The sequence below is a fragment of the Amphiura filiformis genome, unplaced genomic scaffold, assembly GCF_039555335.1.
Source record: "Amphiura filiformis unplaced genomic scaffold, Afil_fr2py scaffold_183, whole genome shotgun sequence".
Classification (NCBI taxonomy): Eukaryota; Metazoa; Echinodermata; class Ophiuroidea; order Amphilepidida; family Amphiuridae; genus Amphiura; species Amphiura filiformis.
The window spans coordinates 86635-109406 of NW_027305647.1; the positions used below are offsets into that span (position 1 = coordinate 86635).

Consider the following 22772-nt stretch of genomic DNA (forward strand, 5'->3'; position numbering starts at 1 on the left):
AAAACGTCAACGGTACGTTCTCACAACGTTCAGAAAACGTTTTTTGGTTAGCTGGGAAGGCCCATGTTTAGAATGTGTTTAACATTTGATAGCGGATACCTTTTTGGTCAACATAGAAAAACCATGAAAACAGAAATGACATAAAACATTATATTGTATAACGAATATAGGCCTATACTGTTTAAAGTATTATGACACCAAATAAAGCAAACTAAACTGGAATTAACTTCTCAACAGGATTTCAAGCTTTATAAACTGGACTCCGGGTCTTCTACCACCGTGAATGTCTCAAAATCCAAAGGCGAAAATTAAAACCGTGAAATGAAGATGATACGAGCAATGGAGATGGCTGCCATCGGAATGAGTAAGAATCGTCAACTACACTTTGTTACTCATCTTTATATAAGACAGGTAAGGGAGCACATCCAAAGTTATCCGATCTTGGATTCAACCGTTGATGCTTCATGGACACTGGTTATCTAAATTATCGATTAAAATTCTCTCCACGTGGGTATCGACTGCAGACAACAAGTTTCAATTCAAAAATTTCAGAATTGTAAATTATAGTGACCATACATTTGGAATCCGCATAAAAATGCATTAAATGAGTTGTCACAAATAAGCCTAGTATTGATTCAGTGGTTCTTGAGATAGCTCTTGATATTTTTAGGAAATATCTCAAAACTTGGGATTTTATGTTGAAGCTTATGGCTAGCACGCACAGCATTGTTAGAGTCGCTTAAATTGACTAAAGGCCAAAACACCTTTTCCCAAAGTCACTTCAGAATGCACAACAAAACACACTGATTAATTAAGTTAACAATATCTAAGTCTTTTAATGAAAAGAAACGTATGGTTTAACAATACTTTAGTGAGTCAGCATAAAAACATACAATCAATCATACAGATACACTCATATAGTAAAGTTACTTATCCGGCAGCCTGCATCTTGTAGTTGATGGTAAAGTTCTCGTCGTTCTCAATGTTCTTGATGTATATCCTGATTCACTTGTCCTGCGAAGATCACTGTTCAGCGAAGTCCACTGAAGACTTGCAGTTATAATCCTATGCGTAAAATCATTTGCGTTTAAATCCTTGCTCAGAAATGATGCTGCTTTCTCACACTTAACTCCTTGCGCAAGTCTCCAAACACTTAACTCCATGCGACGTTCTCTATCTCCAAAATGGTGCTATTTTCACCTTTCACACAATTTTTTCAGGAAGCAGGACTGCATTGCAGTTTCCACTTATATTGACAGATGTGTTATTTCATAAACCAGACTTCAGCAAGTCGACAGAAGGATATATATATATATATTCCTTTCTTGGAAGAGGTACGCGCTGTGACGTAAACTAGATCTTCTCCAACACTTAATAGCCAATTACTACCTTCACACTATGCTACAATCTGGGAAATTCTTAATTATAACATTAACCTTTCACATTACATCACTTCCTGTGGATTTTTTCCAGTTGTGATGTCATTTTCACTTTACAATCTCAGGGGAATTCCCAACTATCCAAAACTAGAAATGATTCAATTGGTTGTTGCTCAATTTGAGGCAATGTCTCATGGAATAGATTTTAATTGTAAACAAAGATAAATAATCAAATTAAATTACTCAAAGCACATCACAGCATTAATGGTAAAATTGCATTTGGTCAACTCATTAGGCCTACATACAGAGATGAATGTCGGCACAGTTGACAAAATAATTAATTAATATTCCATAAATAATGTGGATCGACCAAGCTTCAATTGAATTATATAAAGGGTTATCCTGTGAATAGTAATGACATCTGGCGACAATTTTTAATTTATTTTGAAATGAACTTGACGAAGAATTTAAAATATCTCAGTTCCAATTTTGTGAGTTATGATGTAAAGAGTTTCACTAACACAAAACATCTTCATAAAACTACACATATCTCAAGAACCACAATATATTAAGCAATTTTTGATGTTTTGCATTCCGTACCCTTTCAAATCTTCAATGTGTAACTTTTCATTAATCTCCTAATCATGACATTGAAAATTGATTTCAATTTTTTTAGTTGAATGACTACGACTACTTCGACACGCCTTTAATAGATCAGCTTCAGAATCTCGAGAACAGTGCAGTACCCACGGCGCAGCTGTGGTACACGGTGGCACAACATATTAGCAAGAGGGTGGCATTAAATTCAAGGTTGTTCTACTAAGCGCGCAAACCGAATGAAAAATCCCGCTGGTTTGCTAGCTAGAAAATCAAGCCAGTTATCGATCGGTTATGAATAATACATAATGCGACCCCTTGAACATAACGGTTGAACTTTGTCTTTTCAATGCGAGTAATAAGCTTAAAAGTACGCCCGCTATAAGAGCTGACACCACTGACCTCCACTGACCTCTCAGGCCGGTAATGGCAGACTAGTATTTCCCTTCAGGCACCAGTGATTTGTTTTTTACAGAGAGTCTACTAATTTGAGAAGGGAAGGACCTGTCATAATAGTAATTAGGAATTGATATCAATAATGCGATGGAAATGTTGAACAGATGTAAGGTATGAAATACAAGTCAAAAAATTCGCAGTGTTCGCCTTTATGTTTGTATTCATGTCCTCCCATGTGAAAAACATTTTTTTTATCTTCGTTTATTAACATCCGTTTTAAATGCTGATAAATGCTGGTTTGCTGCACATCTGTCTGCTATAATTCACTAATATTTGAATATAATTCCTAATACGCAGATAGGGTCACACAGCAGAATTTCACGCCACCAATTAGCTAGATTTCGGAGCTCTGCACTTCAAAGTCAGGTAAATCTTAAAGTTTATGCACGTAATACATTAAACGTAATACTAATTTTCTATATCGATATGGTATACGAAATACCGTAGAATTCCGTCTGGAAGCATATATGCCTCTAAACGAGGTTTTTTTTAACGAAAGATATGAAAGGCCAATACCCTTCTCAAAAACATTGCAATATATTGGTCTTACAAATATACATGTTCGTACAGCCGCCTTTATCAGTAATACAGTTGTTCAAACTCCAAATAACGTTTTTGTTGAGAGTGTCTGCCTCTTGTCTCTTGTGTCAAAAAAAACTCGTTTAGAGGCATATATATGCTTGTAGACGGAATTTTACGGTATACCAGCTTATAGACGAATCCAATTTCACGCATTCCTACACCTCAATGGCAGCCATAGACGCGACGGGGACCCAGCTATCTCACCTAAAATGTGAAATGATGCGGCCTTGAAGGGTATTTTAAACTGCATTCTATCATCAGTTTTACACGTAGACGAAAGAATGATGACATTTTACAACACAAAAGAATCTAACATCGAATTTTAAGCGGGTTTAATCCACCCAATTGGGCACTCACAACACCTGTTTGGTGCATGCGGGGACCCTATAATGGCCGGCCAAATACTGACCATGACTTGGCTCGTTGGATTCGTCTATACGTATGGAAAGGTGATACACATTCCACCCACCCAACAATCCTGCACACTAGCCATGCTCCTTCTACATGCCATGACTACTTCGCTCATGTTATTGAGGTCACCACATAAAGGTGTCGTAAAACAAAAAGTTTAGCGAATCGTACCTGTTGAAGAGAGTAGTGTTTATAGTGAGTTTCCGTATGATTTCTGACCGGATAGAAATTATACCACAATGTTTCGCATATCTTCTCCCACTAAGCTGTCGGCTTGCGATTTCCCAACGAACGAATCATGACGCCTGTGCATCAATTCAAAATCACTATCATGTGACGGGATTTTGAATAGATGCACGGCCTTGTGTTACGTATGTTTGGAAATCGCAAGCTCTCTATCAGCGTATTAAAGTAGTTCCAGTAACTGTAACTCGTCATACCTAGAGTTACAGTGCACTCTATAATATCTATTCCACAAAAAAGAAACATCACAATGTGTGGGCTCATTTTGGGCTCTAAGGATGTAGCTGAGGAACTCTCTCAAGGACAGTTTGGGCATGCACTGATGATTTCAATCCCATTGTACCAGGGTTTGGGCGTGCGTGTATGATTTTAATCCCACTGTACTAGTCTATACTCACAAAGTTGAGGTAATTGATCTGCATTGATCTCATCTTTTGGGTGGGTTCAAAATTCCCTGAGTTGGTAAAACCTGCAATCTTCATGGGAGTAATTTACTTAGTGCAAAAGTGGTCAAAATATTGCTCTGCAAAATGTCTTGATTTTCATGATTTGGATTTATCATGTTGAGCAGCATTCTACTTGTTATGTTTCTACACTGTGTAGAGAGGGTCTACAGCATCTCTGAGGTAAAACTGACTAATACAAGGTATATTTCTTGATGCTTGAAGTTTGGATTTCTTAAACGTACAGTGCATCCCTATGTACCGCTGCAAGACTTCAGGTCCGTAGATGTCATTATGTTTATGATAAAGACTGAAGTCTTGCTGACAGGACTACGTATTAAAGTGGAAGCAGATGTGCGGAACATTGCAGTATAATTTCTATTCGCTCAGAAATTATCCGGAAACTTGCTCACTATAAACTAGCCGTATTTGTATGTACCGCACATCGATGTCCTTCTCAACCGAAGGATATTGGCGTGAAATTTTTGCACTACTGTATAAACACACGAGGATAAACTGCGTACTGTATTACTGGAAGCAGCAGCTTCATGATGCGTAGAATGCGCGCAGGACATTCGGAACGCTTTCACACCCAGGAGTTATCAAAACAGAAGCTACATGTTTACCGCCATGATCATACTGTTGAATGGGCTGTTTATAGCTCGCGCCACAATATATACACATTACCCGTGTGACCTCGGGGTCATTGCAAATGTAAGGTAATGTTAATTGGTATATAACTTGTGCGGTAACTGTGTCTCACTATAAATAGGAAGAGTTTCGGTACTATCGCATACGGTATACTCAAAACTCGGTATATTCACTATAAACACGCCTAATTAAAATTCGCTATTAACGCCTCCATAGACACCCTACCTTCCCTTACCAATTTAAAACGCTGGGGCAAAAGACTTTTGCCCAAATATGCTAGATCGATACTTATGGAGACATAAGAATGTTATTCGTATATTTCTATCCACATTCAAAGAGGCTGAAGCGTTTTTAAACGATTCAGCATCTGGTGTTGGCCCTGATCATTTATTCGTATATCCGCCATTTTGGATTTTTGCCATTTTGTGCATTTTGAAACCATAGACCAATTTTTTCTTCATTTTTTAAAGTCCCCAATTAATCTGTATGCAATTACTTATCATGTGAGACATGCTTGGCTTCGATTTAGTTTTCTTCTTCTGACAATTTTCACTTTACGGCCGCCATCTTGGATTTTGAGCTGAATTTTCATAAATTTTCAAGTTTTACCGGTTTTTAAAGCCGAAGGCGATTTTTTTCTTCAAATTTTGAAGTCGCCAAGTAATCCTTGTACAATTATCGTTCATATAGTACATGCAAATTGGTTGGCTTCGACTTAGTTATCTTTTTTTAAACTTTTTTGAACAAGTGATCGAGCGGTCTATGTACATTAACCCCATAGACTAGATTGCCACACTTTAGTCTATGCCAACATAATTGCCACATCCCAAAAACCCCGGCATTGTTTTATTTTGACCTACAGAGAAGCGAGTCATTCTGTTTGAACTGTCGGTGCCATTTGAGCCGAACATTGGTAAAGCCAACTCTATCAAACATGATCGGTACGCTTCCCTTGTTTCCGACATTACCGACGCCGGGTATGATCTTTAATTGCCATCGAAGTCGGCTCTAGAGGCTTGATTGACACCGACAACAAAAATAGACTGACTCGTTTGTCAAAACAACTTAACACCCCAAAAAAGTTCAAGTTATTGAAACACCAAATTACCAAGTATGTTCTCATGTCATCTTACTCAATCTTCAACTCGAGACATGAGCCAAAGTGGAATGTCCAAGAAGTCATATAACTGTTTTCTCACCGCCATGATGTATGTCCTCATTGTTGATTTAATTATGTGTTTATTTGCTGCTTGTAATAATTGTGTTTACCCTTGCCTGAGATCGCCATGGATCTCAGTTGATCTTTGGGTTATATGTTCTTCTTCTTTTGGTTAATAAAGATGATTAAATAAATAAATTGATGAAGGATGCATAATTTTTTGATGCATACTTGTTTTATTTGTTCTATTTTATGTGTGAGTGTAGGGGTATGCTGAGTTAAAATCCGGAGTCAAGCCCCAGACTGCCGAGAACACAGCAACATTAAAAACTACAGTAAGTATTGTACATGATAACATTTACATATGCCTAGGCTAGACTGCGGAACTCAGTCTTCAATGATAGTCAGTTATTCAAAGATTGGGATTATTGGGGCAGAGGTTATCTTTTGAATTCTTTCATGACCACTAAAGCATATAGTCAAGTCTGTAAAAGGATAATCGTCGCGAATTGAAAGACCATGTCACTCTCCACAAAAGAATGTCAAAGGTCTTAAAACACCTGTTTAGTGTCTTCCGCTCCCAAGAATATGTACCTATAAAGGCCTGTGCCTATATACATTACATCTTACAGCAAATGAGCTGCGAGACATTCTATACTATACGACGTCCTGCGGGCGTATTTTCCACAGCGTCCACTACGGCTAAACTTTCCGCATCGTCTTCCGCTGCAGAAGACGTCGATGAGGCCCCGGCGAAGTACGCCTATACGGTGCCTTATTGTTTAGTACAAGCCGACCTTGAGCTAATGATTAGGCCTATTTATTGTATTAAAGCCATAAATTTGTTATTCTGTACTCAAAATGCTGAGATAATACTATAGTTTTCAGCACAGTACTTCCAATCAGTAGTCGGCCGTGGCGCAGTTTATGGCGTATACGAAAGTGGGGTTCTTATTGGCTAATTGAATCACATCATCATCAGATCGGCACCTCATTCGCAGGTCGAGCCAGTGCCGCCGAGAGGTATTACGGGCCCGGGGGTAAAATGAACGCACGGGGGCCATTTTTACAGGCACCCATAGGTCTCCTTCATTTGCTTTTATGTGCTCATTAAGGTATGCTTTCTTTAGTTTTTACGGGCCAACTAGGACCCCGGGCACGGGGGTAACGCGCCCCTTTAACCCCCTCTTGTCGGTGCACTGGGTTGAGCTGCGTAGTATCGCGTGACCTAGTTCTTTTTACGCGATAATCTGACAGAGCAGATGGTCAGGCTGAAGTAATTTGCTGAATATTATATATATATATAGTAATAACTGTCGTGAAAGGTTTCTGTCCATTTTAAGCTCAAATAACAAAGTAAACTGAAAGAAACGCCACTGGTTATTTTGGCCACAGTTCTATGGGAGAACATAAAGCCTAATGTTGTACTTTGCTTTGTTGACTTAAAAACACAACAAATTTGGCTGGTTCCATGTAAATACAACGTTGAGACATGTGTGAACATTACAAATGCCAAAAAATCAGGTTTGAAAAAAAATTAACCAATTATCTTATACATTATGGCTTAAGTAGCAAGTGAATCCGGCACTTGTAAGTTACAAGTCGCGTATAATTTGCCAAATACACTAAAATTTCATTTATTCATATGTAAGGCCCAGTTAAGATTGTGTTTAACATTTGATAGTGGATACGTTTTTGGTCAACAAAGGTTTTTTATAGGAAAAACCAAGAAAACAGAAATGACTTAGAACATCATAGTGAATAACGAATATAGGCCAACAGTTGAAAGTATATATGACACCAAATAAATAACCTAAACTGGCATTAACTTCTCAACAGAATTTCAAGCTTTATAAACTGGACTCTGGGCCTTCTACCACCGTGAATGTCTCAAAATCCGAAGGCGAAAATTTATACCGTGAAATGAAGACGATACGAGCAATGGAGACTGCTGCCTTCGGAATGAGTAAGAGTCATCAACAACACTTTGTTACTCATCTTTATACAGGACAGGTAAGCAGGGGTGTAGCCAGCTTTTTTGGGACGATGTGCGCGCGTCGCGCTGACAAATTTTGTTATTTTACACTATTTTCGCCAATTATCATGATTTAAAGGGCTTTCTCTTTACAAAAATGTGTATTTTACACTAATTTGGCCCATGATCGGGCTGAATTTTTTGCAGAAAAGGGCTCATTGCCCTTTTCTTTTCCTTTGCCCTCCTGATTTTCTCTTTCATTTTTTTTGTTGGAGGACACTTCTTTCTTTCATTTTCCCCTTGCCCCCTCCCTCTCCCCGCTGGCTACGCTACTGCAGGTAAGTGAGCACATCCAAATTTATCCGATCAACCGTCGATACTTCATGGACATTTTTTTCTCTTCAAAAATGCCAGAATTGTAAATTATCGCTGACTAAGCATATTAATGACATCATACGCTTTCCAAAATATCATCATTGAATTTCGCATCCCTTGGAACACCTAGTTTGCTCTTTCAATTAAAATTTAACATATATGTCATTTGAAATACTTTTGTAAAAATAATCGACCAATCGCCGTTCAGCCTTTTGATGACGTCATACATTTACAAATGCACCATTGAATTCTGCAGCCTCGGAACCCCCTACAATTGTCATTCGAGAGTGTTTGTATCCGATTTGATTGTCCGTTTATAATGTTGGCATACTTTGCGGCGATTCTGGACCACTACATCGTGGTCGTTCGCACCTCTGTCTATTCAAAATCACTTCCTGTATCGAATCGAGGTATTTTAAGTCATTTTTAAAAGATTTTTCACGTACGAAATGAACGTTGAAACAACGTTGAAAAGGCACAAAATTTGTCCATTTGACGATATATAAAAGACGGTCAAGGATAACGAACATACGAAGGAAAGTCCAACTATAATATGATCATTTTTGTTTGTAAGAAATCATTATAATAAAGCAACAGAGAGTTGTAAAAAATTGACTTCATTCATAAGTACAGATTGTCCATTGAAATGCGTGTGAGATTGGCCGTATAAAAAATATATTGCGATTTGCCTTTCTGATACGTTGAAATTGACATTGTACGGCGCACACCGACATCGCCTGGCTAATAATTATTTGGTGCAGCAGAGACATTAAAATGAATACACGGGATCGATACACGTGAATATTGCTATGCACGATTTTGATATCAGACGAAAATCTTCGGATACTGGGTTAGAAAATGATGAATATCTCCCGTAAATGAATTTTTCTCAAGAAACCAGATGTGGTCTCATACACTTAAAATACGTGTTGAACAGATATGATAGTCGTTAGCGTGCGCTTTGAAAATTGGCCGTGCGCTTTGAACTCAAAATTTGACCAAAACTCTAATTTTATATTGCGTTGGTCCTGTATGGACTACAGCGCGCAGCAGGCTATAGCGGCACTCACTCAAGTGGAGACAGTATAGTAACCATTGACCGCAATGTCGTATAGAAGCTTACTCACACAGCGAGAAATCAATTACCCCGTCTATTGTCAGTAGCCTTTGTCAGGTCACTTCGCTAATTATGCATCTCATAAGGTCCGAATAAAATGGGCATGGGTGGCTGTGGATTCAACCTACCATGGCGATTTCTACCATGAAGATATCGGGGCGATGGCACTGTGCGGCGTCACGACTGCTCATGCAATGCGCTTAATTTTCGCCACGAAAAAGTCTCATTTTGAAAGTAAAGTCATGATAGTGCTCCTTAATCTACCAAACTATTTGTTTTTTGGCAACCATAATATTTGGGAAGCACTGATATACAATTATTTTTTAGCAGCATGTTAACCAAACATGCTGTACTGAAGAAGACATGACTCTTGGTGACCATTAGATTTCAGGCGCTTCGCCCTCTAGAGACCAGATCAGATGTTAGTCTTTGTTCCAGACGGCTTGTTCTTCTTGTTGGCGAAGGAGCAAAATCCAGTTTGGAAGCGAGACTAGCAATATGTGCCCACGTTTTAAACGCCGTTTTAACGCACAGTCTTCGCATTATTTATGGAACATCGCAATCTCTCTAAATCACGTGTCTTTTTGTTAATTTTTTTTTTTCTTACAGGAGGCTTGTGCAGTGGGCATAATGAAGGCTATCAGACCATATGATGCCGTAATAACATCCTACCGGTTGCATGGTTACGCTTATTTGAAAGGAGTATCAGTACATCGTATACTTGCAGAGCTTTTAGGTGTGCTATAAAAAAAATTGATGTGTGTTTTTCTGGGTCATTAAAAAAACTCACCTTTTTGAGGACTCTATAAACATTTTCCCCTTCTTCAAATCAAGCATTAGTCAGTGATTAACGACTCAGGCTACATCAGCCTTATAGAGTAATCTTTGCAATTATTTAGTCTTAAAGCCATATTGTAGCATTTCCATAAAAAAAATCAATCAGTATTTCTTTTCGATCAAATGTTAGCTTTTACTGACAGATATGTACCCTTTCAATTTTGAGCCAAACAACTGAGGTAAAGCAAAGAAGATTTACTACCAGCGCCGATGCCGCCAATGCGTATCACTCCGTTGGTCGTCCTACGGCACGGTCCTTCGATGTGTGTGACTGTGCCACCCTCCATGTACTGTATTTTAAACATCGCGTACGTGTTCGTAATAATTACCTAGCTGGGGGGTTTTCAACCCCCCGAGCTAGGTACTGTTTTGCTATCGGATCTTTCTGCTTCTTCTTCTTCTTTCTGGCAATAACTTCAAATTGCTTCTCCTCCTACATGTTACACCCTACAATTACGTAACTTGCACATATGTACCGCCTATATCCAGTGCCCATATGGTGCAAACAAAATTGGGATCAAAGGTCATTAAAGGGGCATTTTCGGTATATAACCAAATATCTTCAAAATGCTTCTTCTGCCACATATTACATAGCACAATGACGTCACTTACACATGTACATCGGCTTTACCCAGTGCCCATACCTTGCACACAGAATTGGGGTCAAAGGTCATTAAGGGGTAAAATCTTACAATTGCATTATCTGGACATCTGTAAGGAGTATGGGGCTCAAACTCGATACAATAAATCTCATGACCAGGGGAACATTTTGCGGGGGTCAGGTCAAAGGTCATGCAGAGGTCAAATTTTAGAAACGCATTTCCTGGACATCTGTAAGGGGTACGGGGCTCAAACTTGGTGACAACAAACTTAATGATCAGGGGAACATGTTGAAACACTTTGCAGGGGTCAGGTCAACGGTTATCTGGGGTCAAATCTTCATTTTCTGGATATCTGCAAGGGGTATGGGGCTCAAACTCAGTGACAACAAATCTCATGACCAGGGGAACATTTTGCAGGGGTCAGGTCAAAGGTCATGTAGAGGTCAAATTTTCTAAATGCATTTTCTGGACATCTGTTAGGGGTACGGGGCTCAAACTCCACAACAACAAACTTACTGACCTGGGGAACATTTTGGAACACTGTGCAAGGGTCATGTCAAAGGTCATCTGGTTCTTTCTTTCTTCTTTCTGGCAACAAACTTCAAAATGCTTCTCCACCTACATGTTACACCCTACAATTACGTAACTTGCACATATGTATCGGCTTTATCCAGTGCCTATAGGGTGCAAACAGAGTTGGGATCAAAGGTCATTAAAGGGGCATTTTTGGTATACCTTCAAAATGCTTCTTCTGCCACATATTACATAGCACAATGATGTCACTTACACATGTGCATCGGCTTTATCCAGTGCCCATCACTTGCACACAGAATTGGGGTCAAAGGTCATTAAGGGGTAAAATCTTACAATTGCATTATCTGGACATCTGTAAGGGGTATGGGGCTTAAACTCAGTGACAACAAATCTCATGACCAGGGGAACAGTTTGCAGGGGTCAGGTCAAAGGTCATGCAGAGGTCAAATTTTAGAAATGCATTTCCTGGACATCTGTAAGGAGTACAGAGTTTAAACTTGGTGACAACAAACTTAGTGATGTGGGAAACATTTTGGAACACTTTGCAGGGGTCAGGTCAAAGGTTATCTGGGGTCAAATCTTATAATTTCATTTTCTGGATATCTGTAAGGGGTATGGGGCTCAAAATCAGTGACAACAAATTTCACGACCAGGGGAGCATTTTGCAGGGGTCAGGTCAAAGGTCATGCAGAGGTCAAATCTTAGAAACGTATTTTCTGGACATCTGTAAGGGATACGGGCTCAAACTCGTTGACAACAAACTTGATGACCAGGCGAACATTTTTGCAACATATTGCAGGGGTCAGGTCAAAGGTCATCTGGGGTCAAATCTTGAAATTGCATTTTCTGGACATATGTAAGGAGTACGACACTGAAACACGGTGACAACAAACCTCATGACCAGGGAACATTTTGGAACATTTTGTAGGGGCAGATACCTCCACAACACCAACACGCCCAGCTAGGTTTGTGGTCTATGACCACCATTTGCCACTAGTTATTATTATAATCGTAATAATTAAACGACGGTTCTTGCCCTTTATTCAAAATGACAAAACTACAGTCAGTAAAACAAAGAAGATTTACTACCAGCGCCGATGCCGCCAATACGCATCACTCTGTTGGTCGTGCTACGGCACGGTCCTTTGATGTGTGTGACCGTCCCGCCTCCATGTACTGTATTTTAAACGTCGCGTACGTATAATTATTATTATAATCGTAATAATTAAACGACGGTTCTTGCGCTTTATTCAAAATGACAAAACTACAGTTAGTAAAACAAAGAAGATTTACTACCAGAGCCGATACCGCCAATACGTATCACTCCGTTGGTCGTGCTACGGCACGGTCCTTTGATGTGTGTGACCGTCCCGCCTCCATGTACTGTATTTTAAACATCGCGTACGTATAATTATAATGCCAGTCATCGCCAACAGCACAACCCGACAAAATCCTGCTGTCACTATCTGGAATAAACCTGAATTCATAGATCTTTGCTCTGCAAGTACGCCTAGAGGAGTTGAGTTTTTAAGTTCAAGTTATGTATGTGTAAAGCAGTGGAGTGATCAATATATCAGCTTGCTGCTGGTCACCGGCGTTAGCGTTTCTGGAGCGACTGCGCAGTGAAGCAAAATCGTCGTTAGAGCGGCAAAGCGGCAAGTGGCAGGAAAGTATGAAACCAACGTAAGCACTTTTTTCAAATTGACTGATCAATTCCTGCAACCGACGGTTGCATCAGCACTTCAATAAATCTCAAAATAAAATAATGTGCAATGATTAGCCTTGTAAACTATTACATATTCTTTTACATCCTGTATGAATCTAAAACTGTTACAGGTCGACAGACCGGGGGGTCGAAAGGCAAAGGAGGTTCGATGCATATATACAACAAGTCATCCCATTATTATGGCGGATTTGCAATAGTTGGAGCTCAGGTAAAGGGTCTTGGTACATGGTAATCATTAAGTTGAATTAATACTCGATCGCCGAGCGATTGCGATGCACCGCTTTTGAAAGCTATGGACAATCGCCGAATTTTGCGATGCATCGCTCGTCGCTTTTACATTTATACTTATCACGGCGATAGCGATTGCAGACGACGATTGAAATATTCTTAATGCCAGAAAATACATTTTTTAAACATCCAATGCTGTTAGTAACTATTGCCTTGAATTAATTCATCACCGAAAGTTAATAATCGAGAAAGGTAATTAGTAAAAAATTATAGATCCAGTTGGTTGGAAACAGGGTCGGGTTTACCTTTTGGCATGTTTGGGGTCCTGGGCGAGGCCAAAATTTGGAGGCTCCAAACTCATAGTGAAGAAGGCATGTGCACTCAAGTTTTGAATTTGCAACCGAGGCATTATAATTCTGATTTTACCAGGACATTTGCGTATAGAGCGCGAATAAAAATCAAAACGCTCATTCCAGATCCCTTAAGGTGAATTATCATTTTTTATTCCAATACATGGTGTTTTCGAGCTAAAAAGGAACATGCACATGGTAATTTGGGGGTCCTGGGCCCGGGCCCGTTTGGCCAATGGTAAAGCCAGCCCTAGTTGGTATGATTGGATGTATTCCCGTGTCAGCGTCATCGCTCGGAAATTGGGATTTCTTCAACTTGCAAAAGCGACGTCGTTTTTGTGCCAGCAATTTGTATCGATTGATTGGCTTGACGCTCTGAAAACGGAAGTAAACACTGAACATGCGTGAGAATCGCTTTTCTGCAAAAGCGATCGAATATAAGTTCAGCTTTACGCTACCTCTGTCGTAAAGAAAGTTCTTATTTTTCTCTTATAAATCTCTCACTAAGATGACTACATACACTGGTTGTCATGACTCAGATGGGTAATAAGGTTACATTAAAGGGGCATTTCGTGATCCTTATCCTCAGTCTCATCCCACCAATTTTCAAAAACAAAGTAGAGATTTTTATACCACTGGAAACCTCTGGCTACAGAAGTAATTCATTGGTAGAGTACCAGCGCAGTCCCCTTCTGAGCCTTATTTCACCCTTCTTCTTCATCTATTGTCAACTTTGGATCGTATGCCACATATTGGGTTTTATGTTCCTCTTGCTTTTGTTTCTTGCTTTTGTTTCTTATTTGAGACAAATCTCTTCATGGCATGGGATCGACAATGCTATAATATACCATTTATATAACCCGAAATTTAAACGTTTTCTGACAACATTTTATAACCTTTTGCGAATGATGTCGAAAACGTTTTGTTTTGACTGCAACTATTAAATTGGCATCTTTCTTTGGTTTTTTGGATCGTCGTGTTTTTATTTCTAGAAGAATTTCAACAAAATGAGGTCTTACATTCGAGCTAAAAGATGCAGCTTTTGGCTGCTGGTTCCAATTATGACATAGCTGTCTTTGTTTAGGATATACAGGGGGTAAACATAACTGGTACCTTAATTCTTTGGCTTACTGTATATTGTTATGCTGCGGCCAAAATGTGATTATTGAAATATTTTTAGAGATACAACGAATAGACGAAAAAACAACCTGTTCTACGAGCCCGACCGACACAGAATTTTAGAGAATTGTTTTGTTTTAAATTTTATATTTAAAATTAGATAAAAAAAGCCGTTTTGCGGCCAAAATTAGACTGAACATTTTTAGAAAATATGTTTGCGAGATTTTGATGAAATGTTAGCCTTCAGAAGAAGAAAAAACCGCCTGACCGATAGACCCTACTTGAAAAGTCCGTCCGCCCGTAGAAAAGGGTGGGGTTTTTTCGTCGCCATTGTAATGAATATCACATGTACTTCAAGGTTCCAGTGGGAGTAGGGATAGCACTAGCACGAAGGTTTGCTAAACCAGATGCAATCTGTGTCACTGTATATGGCGATGGTGCTGCGAATCAAGGCCAAGTATTTGAAGCTTTCAATCTCGCCAAACTTTGGAATCTACCTGTTTTGTTTGTATGTGAAAACAATAAAAGATCCCGGCAGGAGGGGGATACTTCAAGATTGACAAGCTCCGATGATATGTATACAAGAGGACATTACATTCCTGGAATATGGGTAAGACGTAACGTTAATGAACGCGTATTACTTGTTTGGAGAAAAATTAGACAAATATTGCACGTTATTAATACATGAGTCCCGACGGGGGAGTGCATTAGACACTTTAACATCAGCGCAAGGGCATTATTTTTTATCTTCTTTCTCGAGCAAAAAGTAATATCCGTTCAATAACCTATTTCATACACAAGAAGAAAACAATACGTGATTTTTGCTGCTTTTATAACAAAATTATCACTGAAAATGTTGGAAGATACAACCAAATATAAATGCATAAATCCGCCCGAAAAATTAATCAATCCTACGCGACGCGAACGTGTGCGAGAGCACTGCGCGCAGTACATGGAGTGCATATTATACACAATCAATGCACTCCACGTACTTTTCTAACCGCTTTTCTGATTTGGCTGCTTTGATATAGTGTATGAAAGAGTAATATTGAAGTTGAATGATAAGCAAGATGATCATGATGATGAAGATTCTGCTACTGCTGATGATAAATATGATTATGATAATGACAATGATTATGATGATGATGTTGATGATGACGATGATGATGATGACGATGATGATGATTTTGATAATGACGATGATGATTACGATGGTAATGATGATGATGACGATAATTATGATAATGATGATGTTGCTTCTGCCTCTGCTGCTAAGCAGGATCTGTGTGCTAAGTGTGATAATAATGATCATCATGATGACGACGAGGTCACGTGCTGTCCATGTAATGCATGTAACATTGTGATTTTCACTTGAAATAGGTTGATGGTATAGACGTCCTAGCAGTACAGACGGCAACCTATTGGGCCGCAGACTACATCAGATCGGGAAAGGTATAATTTAGGTTGCAAGTCAGGTCAGACTTGTCGGCACTCTAGTAAGAAAACCTTTTAAAGCGGTATTTTATTATTATTTATTAATAGTACTAGATTACCCTTTTTGCGGTTCAAAAATTCGTAGAGTTGATGGTTGGCAAGTTTGATTCCTTCATGTAATTTTACACGAAATTATGGTTATGGTTTGGGTTAGGATTATGGTTAAGTTAGGATAAGGGTTAGGGTTAGCGTTTAATAGGGTAAGGATTATGGATATGGTTAGGTTTTAATAGGGTTAGGATTAGGGTTCAGGTTTAATAGGGATATTAGGGTTAAGGTTAGGATTACGATTAGGGTTATTGCTGCACAACCTTTCATGATGTTTTCACCCTGGAACATGTATTAAACATTATAAAACCCTAAGAAACTACACGTAACTTAAGTGTATACATGTTGAGGGGCCAAGTGAACTTACGGTCTTCTTGCGCTCAGGTCTTCAGGTTCAACTTGGTAGCGTGCAACACTTCAGAAAGCCTTCTAGCATGTTGAGGAAGTTCATTAAGTTTCAGAGGTGTGATCCATTGAGGTTTGTCTGTTCGTGGAAAGAAAATTTATATCATCTAGAGTTAGAGTTGAAATCTCCGCAGACCAAGACTACATTGTGCAGAAGCATATCATCTAGGGTATCTGAGAAATCCTTGTAGAAGGACATCACTGCGTTTTCATCTGAGCAATTGGTAGGACTGTAAATGGTAACTACTTTTGTTGCTGGGTTTCCAATAAAGTTTGCCACTAGGATCCTAGGGCTTATTTTAATCAACTTCTTCTTTCGTATGCTGCTAACGAGGGAGATTCAGATCTCAAGTTTGCTGTTGAGCAGCCAGTCTCGTGCGGGAACATCAACTTCAGGAAGTCCCTTGGCTCCATTTGGGGGGTCGATGAAGGTAACAAGCTTTTATGATGTAGTATGTCGTCTGCTCTTCCATCCCGCACTCACAAAGTGGGCTTTGGGTGAGGCCCCATCTATGCATACTGGCCCTAAAGCGACCTACTCCTGTTCGCAGGCGGTTGAGTTTCACCCATGCATGGCGTGGCAAATCCGAGCCAGGGCTGGATGTCGACGTGTCTGGGATATAACTCTTCAGGGGCAAAGATGACACCTGCCATCTCTGCTGCCATTCATTGCCAGTCCAGTGCGCCGATGTCTCCTTGGATCAAAGCAAGTGCCTCCGATGTAAATGGGTGCCGCGACTTCAGACGAGGTTGCTGAATGTCTCTGTTGACCACTTCATGGAGAAGGTGGCCTGGATTCAAAGCGCGCCGGGTTAGGGCCATGGTCTGCGACTTCCTCCTCAGATCGGCCGGTGGAATACCTGCTAGTACTGGCAGCTGTTCTCACTAGTGGAAGTTTTGGATGAGAAAACGGACATTTTGATGAGAAACGGCCAAAATGGCTAGAATTTAAATTTTCTCATTCTTTTGGATGAGAAACTTCCTCGTGTGTGCGTCAATCATTATTGTCTGGTGAGAATTGCGAATCCCCGCTGAGCTCAAAATAAACATTATTATTTTCTCATCCAAAAGAATGAGAAAATTAAATTCTAGCCATTTTGGCCGTTTCTCATCAAAATGTCCGTTTTCTCATCCAAAACTTCCACTAGTGTAGGCATCATGATACTCTATGTACTGCTGGCTATCTTTTTTCTCGTGTTTTGTCTTAATTTGATTTGTCTGACGACCATGGTCACAAATCCCCAACAATGAGGTTATCATACTAGCACGTGTTACTGTACGATATTCTAGTAAAGGTTTTTTTTTTATTAAGTTATTAAGCATATATAAAGAATTTAAAAAACAATTTTTAAGAAAATTTATTTTCGGGTGCTAAATTTTTTCTTGAGAAAAAGGCACTTTTGTGATTTTTCTTGTATTGACGACAATGTTAAAGATATTTTTGTTTTGATTCGTTTGTCAAAATGGAAACTCGGGTGGCTTTCAAAATAGAGCATCATGTGTCCACGGCCATGATGATTAAGATAACAAAGTTTGAAATTAACGATAAAAATCCCTCTTATTGCCATTATATACCAAGAGAGATTTTCCAATTCAGAACAAAATATTTGAACCGTATTTTACGAAAAATTTGAATTTCAAGCTGTTGAAATCCCAAGTGGAGACAAATTTGGTTCATTCAGGTTGCATGAGATATGATATGCATAGAAATGATCAAAAATGTTGGTTTTATTAGCACTTTAGAGATAGCATATTTTCAAATTACTGCAGATATCTAGTTTTGTCGATTGCTTAGGTCTATACATTTTAAACATTGAATATTGATAAATGATTGATTGATTATCGATAATCGATAATCGATTATCGATTTCGATAATCGATTATCGATTTTCCTCCACCACCCTCAACTACACACATATTACCCCCCCCCCCCCATCATCCTTAGCGATTGCGATTGAACATGAGAGTCTGTGATCATCATTTGCATGTTAGGTTTTAGAATCTAATTGAATATTGACAACTAATTAATCATTGATTGTCGGTTATCGACTGTCTTTACCCCCTCCTCCCACCACCACCAACAAATCAAACACTGCTTAACAACGACATCTACCGGCGTGGCGTGTTAAATAAAGACTGTGATCACGAACACCTACACTAGTGGAAGTTTTGGATGAGAAAACGGACATTTTGATGAGAAACGGCCAAAATGGCTAGAATTTAAATTTTCTCATTCTTTTGGATGAGAAACTTCCTCGTGTGTGCGTCAATCATTATTGTCTGGTGAGAATTGCGAATCCCCGCTGAGCTCAAAATAAACATTATTATTTTCTCATCCAAAAGAATGAGAAAATTAAATTCTAGCCATTTTGGCCGTTTCTCATCAAAATGTCCGTTTTCTCATCCAAAACTTCCACTAGTGTCTGCTGCTGGGGTCGGGCGAAGGCAACCGCTTATGGTGCGGAGAGAGTTATTCAAGCTTGTGTCCACTAGCTGTGCGTGGGCGCTCTTACTCCATACAGGTGCACAGTATTCGGCAGGGGCGTAAACCAAAGCCAGGGTTGCAGTGCGTAGAGTGGAAACGCTAGCTCCACAGTCTGTTCCTGCGAGACGTAGAATAAGAGCTCCGTGCTGTGACTTTGTCGCGGAGGCCTGCCATGTGTTGTCGGTAGGTAGGCGATCTGTCAAGTTTCACTCCAAGGTAGGTAGGGGTAGCTTGGAAAGCAAGTCGACTCTTATTGGCCATAATGTTTAGCTCCCGCTTAGCTTCCTTGTTGTTCAGGTGGAAAGCTGCTGAAACTGTTTTCCCTTCACTGAGCTTCAGACGCCAGTTCCTCAGGTATGTTGATAGGGTATCCATGTCATTGCTGAGGACCATCTCGCTGTTTGACCATTTCCTGTACGTTGCTAGGATAGTTATGTCGTCTGCGTAGCCGTACTTCTTTGATGTTGTCTCAGGCAGGTCATGAATGTAGATGTTGAATAGCAAAGGAGCCAGTACAGATCCATTTGCAGTGAGTCCTCTGTGCCATGCGGTGTCATATGCAGCAGTTAAATCACAAAGACAGCCCCTGCCTTCTCCTGTTAATTAACAATGGATGACATACACTTTGATGCATGCTTGTTTTTCAAATTGACCACTTCACCTACTGAAGCTGTTATGCAAATGAGACAGTTTACGCTCTGGAGCTTTTACACTGAGATTTCTGGGCTTACTCTTTGTTATGCCAAAACCTGTCCCTATTTCATGTTCTCAACGCCGTTTGTACACAAGTGAATGAGCATGAATAAACTCTATCGCACGACTATTTGGTGCGGATTAAATATCACATTAGTGACTCAGGGAATGTAATGTTTGTGTGCCTGTGGATGTCATAAGAGCATGGTTATCCGATATTTTGTTAATGTCGTACATAGAGTCATGGATGAAATGACGTTCCTGGATACATATAATATCAATGTTGAGTTTGGAGGCTAAAATTTGCGCGTCCACCAATACTTTGAGGTCAGTTGAGCGTTCTTAAATTCAGTTTACCAAGACGGTGCGCTTACATTTAACTTTTTTTTCATATTGTCTGCCTCCTGGTGACCCCTCAACTGCTGCTCTCTTCATGGGGTTCGAGGCAGATGCGACATATTCGGGAAAAGCACCAGGAGAGGATGAAATACTGACTCAGGCGGAATGGCCTGGATGATGAAAGCTCAGGGGCTTTAACCTTGGTACTTTCATATGCTTTATCCATTAATTTTAATTGGTTTGCTACGCCTAGTTGAGGTATAGAGAAAGGTGATCAATAATTAGACCAGGAGATCTATTTATCATTTGTGAACACGTCACAACTGACAAATGGGCGTCGAGAAAAAATGAGAACTATAACAGAGCAAAATGATCTGTGGGAGGTAGAGGTTGTTCATGCCTCACTCTGCTAAAGAACCAGCCACAGAGTTAGCGATAGGGTTAGAATTAGGCTTAGCCTTAGAGTTAGGGCCAGAGTTATGATTAATTAGGCTTAGGCTTCTAACCCCACTTTTTCTCCGCATTGCATAAACCCTTTTCCCGAAATAACTCACGCAGAACGTAAATATTTTAGCGGTACAAATTCGTAAAACTGTGTTATTTATAGCTTATTCTTCTTATTATTATCATTATTATTTATAATCATTATTATCATTCTTTTTAATTATCATTATTATTATTATTATTATTAGTATTATTATTATTATTATTATTATTATTATTTATAATCATTATTATCATTCTTTTTAATTATTATTATTATTATTATTATTATTATTATTATTATTATTATTATTATTATTATTATTATGTAATTATTATTATCATTTTAGTGTTATTATTATTACTATTATTTTCTAGGGTCCTTTGATTATAGAACTAGACACATCTTACTTTCATGGACATCTAATCGTTAAGGACAAAATAATTGGAGACCATAAAGAGGACAAAAAGAAATCTCCAGAATATGAACGGGACCCGCTAACACTTCTGAGGCATCAACTTTTAACCACGGAACTTTCTTCATCAGAAGATCTTCAGGTATTACTCTATGGTCTCTTGATGATAATTATACACCTAAGGTGTTAACATACATATTATAAACAACATAACACATAATACAACACAAGAGTATCTTTTAAAAAGCAATGAGCCACCCCACTCCAATACTTATCTACATACACCCCCCTCCCCACACACACACACACCCTCACACCCCCACACCCACACACACCCCACACACCAAATAAAGATAATAAACATTCTAACTGGACGGGGGATGTGTCTCTCAAATCCTAATAGAAAATAAAATAAAATGATTGCCGTGTGCGTCTTCTTTTTTTAACCCGATAAATATGGTAAAAGTGCAAACGCGCGCACTTACCTTAGCACACAATATGTCCAACCAAAGTTAGGCCAGCAATTCCTTGTCCCTACACAGGCTGTGTTTACAAATACGGCATCTGTGATTATTTTTGTCAAAACCCCGAATGTCCCTTTCATCCAATCGGAAGAGTTCCCGCTGAAAACACATTTTTTATATAACGTCAACAGATGACGCAATTCAATGTTTATAGCAAGAGGAAAGTTGTAAATCTGTTGAAAACGGCCTATTCACGCACACTTTTTTTTAGGTTTTAAAGGTCAAAACCCCCAATGGTCCTTAAAATATTTTTTAAGTTATGTCATGAAATGAAAAAGCACACTTATATTGTCCACAAACAAGATTTATTTCAATTCGCAATGGGCAATTCTCTTTCAATTGCAATGGGCAAATAGTTACTTTGTTCGCCTGTTTTGTCATACGGTTGTTAATCCAATGAACAACTACTTTTCTTAAAGAGCGCTTGGAGATTAGTGGTATGATTTTGGGGTCAAATAGCAGTATGCTTCGACTATATTTATAAATGTGTATTTATAAATACGCACGTGACCACATCCGCGCTGCCATAAAAGCTTGTATACATATCGACGGGGTTCCTGTTCTTTGGAATGTAAATGGAGTAAACATGCTTTCAAAATGTTGTTTTTGATAACATATTGAAAATTCCGAACCACCATGTGGAATAATTATGCTATTCACTTATTGTTACTTTTACAATTTGATGATATCAATCCAAAAATGTCCTGTCCTTTTCAATGGCTTGAGGATTTGGTCACGCTTGCTGGTCTTGGTATGTCGTGCCAATGGGTCACATGCGTATTTATAACGTATTTATAAATGTAGTCGAAGCTAGCTAAATATTCTGAAATTGAAAACATTTTTGCGCGAACATGTCCCAGTAAAACTAGCACAAAATGTGATCGTCGCCACTGTTTATTTGGCTTTTTCTTCATCTATATAACTCCAGATCATAGACGACAATATTGATGACGATGTTGCAAAGAGTGTATACAGGGCAACTCACGATGCCGAGCCAGAATTGAACGAAATGTACACAAATATCTACGACAATGCACAAAATATGACTGTCAGAGGCTGTGACGTGTTCACAAACTACACATATGAATGATAAATAGATTA

At 39.1% G+C, this 22772-nt stretch overlaps 1 protein-coding gene across 1 annotated transcript; it reads left to right on the top strand.

The window, feature by feature from the left end:
* Positions 1-339: 339 nt before the first annotated feature.
* LOC140145249 (pyruvate dehydrogenase E1 component subunit alpha, mitochondrial-like) lies at positions 340-22761 on the top strand. The gene is made up of 9 exons (XM_072167017.1): positions 340-411; positions 6188-6256; positions 7761-7934; positions 9998-10124; positions 13198-13295; positions 15143-15394; positions 16165-16236; positions 21110-21289; positions 22600-22761. The coding sequence occupies exons 1-9, from the start codon at positions 340-342 to the stop codon at positions 22759-22761; spliced, it is 1206 nt and encodes a 401-aa protein (XP_072023118.1).
* The last annotated feature ends 11 nt before the right edge of the window (positions 22762-22772 follow it).